Consider the following 3,137-nt stretch of genomic DNA (forward strand, 5'->3'; position numbering starts at 1 on the left):
TGGACATGCTCCTAGCTCTGGTCTCCATCAAAATGGTACCCAGGGGTAGAAGGGAGAAACAGCCCCTGCCTGCCTTTAACTATTACAGGCTGTACCAGGAGAGCAGCCAGCCGGGGGCAGGAGCAGCCAGGTCCCAAGGGTGGCTGGCCCACACATCATAGATGCTCTTGTTGGGTGGTACTCCCTGGAAGAGGGAATCTAGATCACAGAGCAGATCCGGGGATCCTTGGGATTCAGTACCTACACTCCAGTAGGCTGGGCTGGTTGAAGATGGGCACTGGGGACAAGAGGTGGGAGGTAGTGTGGCCAAGGGCACTACTACATTGGGAGTGTAGATGGGCAAGTAAGAAGTGGGTAGCTGTCCCCACAGGGAAGCTCTGCACCCCCTGCTGGACATCCCCATGGGATCTTGGGAACCCTGAAGTAAGTGAACTGGCCAGGTGCCTTGCTCTGGGGAAAGAGAAGGCCTGATTACTTCCCCTTGGGAAGTCTCCCCCTCTATTCTTGTGGGCCCAGGAGGGGAGCAGAGGGGCCACAGAGGCTTCTCAGTGGAGTTACGGGGCGCAGTACACATCTCTTCTTCCCCCTTGGAGCTGGTACCTGCCTGAGCTGAACTGCTCTGTCCAGCTAGCGCAGGCTGCTGGGGCCATGTTGATCCTTTCCCGGGGTCAGCTAGCAGGGACTGGATGCTGAAACCGTCCCTGGATGGTGGTGGGGGACTGGGCGGCCGGTAAGGCCGGCCGTGGAGCACGTAGGGGCTCAGGTCCTTGACGAAAGCTCTGCGTGTGCCCCGGGTCTGCCATCGCCGGCACAGAGCAGTGTTCTGAAGGCGTAGCGCCTCTGCTGGGATCAGGTTCACATCCACCGCCCAGAAGTTGCCCTTGGCCTGGGGCTTTGCAGGGTCCTTGGGCACCTAGAGAGTAATTGGCTTGGGTGTGACTATCCCACCCAGCGGTTCAGAGTCTCCACGTCCACCCCACACCGCTCCCAGAGTTTGACCATAGACCACCCTACCTTCCGGAAGCACCGGTTAGAGGAAAGGTTGTGGCGGATGGAGTCCTTCCAGCCTTCGTAGTCGTCCCTGAAGAAGGGGAACATTGCCTGGACCTGACGGATGATCTGAAAGCAGGCAGTGTTTGGCGTGGTGAGCCAGGGATAGCAGTGCCCTCTCCTTCCCCCCCCTACAGCCGGCAGCAGGGCACCTCTTCTCAGGGAGACAGACCTCTGGGCCTGAGGGCAGCAGAGTGTGTGGGGGTTGTGGAAGAAGGGTCTTGAAAAGAGTCCCCGAGTCACTGGCAAGGATGAGTGGTCTAGGTAGAGGCCGCACGCGCGAGCCTGGGATAGGTGTGACCCACCAGCATGAGGGCTCCTCTCACCTGAGCCAGCTTCAGCCTGCGGAAAGGCGCTGCCTGAATTACCAGAGCGATCATGGCCAAGTAGGTGTAGGGGGGCTTGTCATGACGCAGGTATCTCTTCTTCCTCCTCTTGGGGGGAGACTCTGCCTTTGGAGGCCTCTGATGAGGGGTGTTGCAAGACATCACGCAAGGAAAGCAGCCCTGTGTGGGGGTCTGACCTAACAGGGGGCTCAGGGCAGACCGACTGTAAATCGAGGTGGGGTCCCAGTCTGAGGCCATGCTGGGACAGGCAGGCCAACCCCTTTCTTTATCATTCTGATGGAAGGGGGAGGAGTGAGGAGGAAGAGGCTGTGGGGGAGGGGAACATGTGAAGGGCTTCCACAATTAGCAGGTTTCAGTTAATCTTGGAGGGAAGGGCAGAAAAGATTCCCGTAGGGACTTTTGGTGGCCTCCTGAGGTCAGTCTCCACTCCCAGGTTGCCTTTGGGTGCCCGGGCATCCCCTATAACCTGAAGGAAAAGCCCTTGACAAAGATTTACCCCCCCCCCCATACCTTATCTGCTTGGGTCAGGTCCCTAACTCCCATTTAACAGATGTGAAGTGACATCCCCAGCCAAATTACCCTGAGGGACATGGGGAATTCCCGGGAGTTCAAGACAAAGTAGTCAAAAGAAGCCATGTCCTAGGTAGGGGGTCTACAACCCGGGACTTGATGGGGGGTGGGGTGGACAGATGAGGAGATGGATTGAGGGACGACTTCCTGGGCCAAAAAGGCGTAGAGCCTGTGCCCTTAAATAACGCGAGGAGAGACTTGTTATTTTTCCAGGGGTATGAATAGGAGCCCATGTGGGCCCTACCTCTTCCTTTGGGCTCAGTCACCATTTGTGTTCTAAATGTTACCCAAGTTCTCCTGGCTACTACCCTGGGAGGTTTGCAATGAGGGTCTGAATCACCGCACTGACAGCAGAAGTTGGTACCGGAACCAATGGTCCCAGACCGATATCAGCACTAAACACTTTGAGATTCCACCTTTTGGATAGAGACCTTTGCTGGTGCCGAGGAAGGCACCATCATGAGTACGGGAGGGAGCGGGGGCACATGTGAAGGATGAAGGCAGTGGGACTTCTCTTCTCCCGACTATCCTACCCCTGGCTAGGTTAGGATCTTATCCCAGGCTCTTCTTTCAGCCCTTATCTGTCTTCCCCTGGAATCCTATCACCTCCTGGCCCTCTGTTTTCCGTAGCTGAGGGTTCCTGTGTCTCACCAGGTAAACAACGCCGGCCTCAGCCCTATTCAGCAAAGAAATCGTTCTCTTTTACAAGTCTGAGGTCTCCCCTTCCCACTGGTCCTGCCTTGCTACCAGGCTAAAGCCTGGCTCCCTGGCTGCTCCTCCCTGACCACTGTGTCCTAGGGCCCAACCAACATCCAAACTGCTGCCCGCCCATCCTCTGGGACACACTGCTTGCTCCTTCGAACAACGACGCTTCTGCTTTGAAGGAAAGACTCCAACCCTTCTTTCAAAGACCAGGATAGAGATCAGCCTTCCGGAACACCTGAACAATTGCCCTTCCCGCCGCACTCGAGACACCAGGATGTTTGTGCCACAGAACAGAACATAAAAAACGTTCCATAGTATCAACCAAGCTACCGGGGCTGGCCCCACCTCTGGAGGGCGCTCTTTAGGCCCCGCCCTTGTAGAGTGGCTCTGCCCAGGACTCCCACCCGGCACCGCGGCTTCCGCTCCCGACACCTCGGGCCGGAAGTGTCGCGTTGCCATGGCGAG

The 3,137-nt window shown here is 57.1% G+C and overlaps 1 protein-coding gene across 1 annotated transcript; it reads right to left on the reverse strand.

Annotated features, from left to right (window-relative positions):
* Nucleotides 1-82: 82 nt before the first annotated feature.
* On the reverse strand, nucleotides 83-1,634 carry Foxh1 (forkhead box H1). The gene is made up of 3 exons (XM_057792775.1): nucleotides 1,377-1,634; nucleotides 1,015-1,119; nucleotides 83-913 (listed from the first exon to the last, which is right to left on the reverse strand). Exons 1-3 carry the CDS (start codon nucleotides 1,632-1,634, stop codon nucleotides 83-85), a joined length of 1,194 nt encoding a protein of 397 aa, XP_057648758.1.
* Nucleotides 1,635-3,137: the final 1,503 nt, after the last annotated feature.

This window comes from Chionomys nivalis, chromosome 17, assembly GCF_950005125.1.
Source record: "Chionomys nivalis chromosome 17, mChiNiv1.1, whole genome shotgun sequence".
NCBI classification, from domain to species: domain Eukaryota; kingdom Metazoa; phylum Chordata; class Mammalia; order Rodentia; family Cricetidae; genus Chionomys; species Chionomys nivalis.

Coding starts and splice junctions, on each gene's coding strand:
- Foxh1 (XM_057792775.1), bottom strand. CDS start 1,634: ATGGCCTCAGACTGGGACCCCACCTCGATTTACAGTCGGTCTGCCCTG. Junction 1,120..1,376: donor GCAGGCTGAAGCTGGCTCAG/GTGAGAGGAGCC, acceptor GCCTGCTTTCAG/ATCATCCGTCAGGTCCAGGC. Junction 914..1,014: donor CTAACCGGTGCTTCCGGAAG/GTAGGGTGGTCT, acceptor ATTACTCTCTAG/GTGCCCAAGGACCCTGCAAA.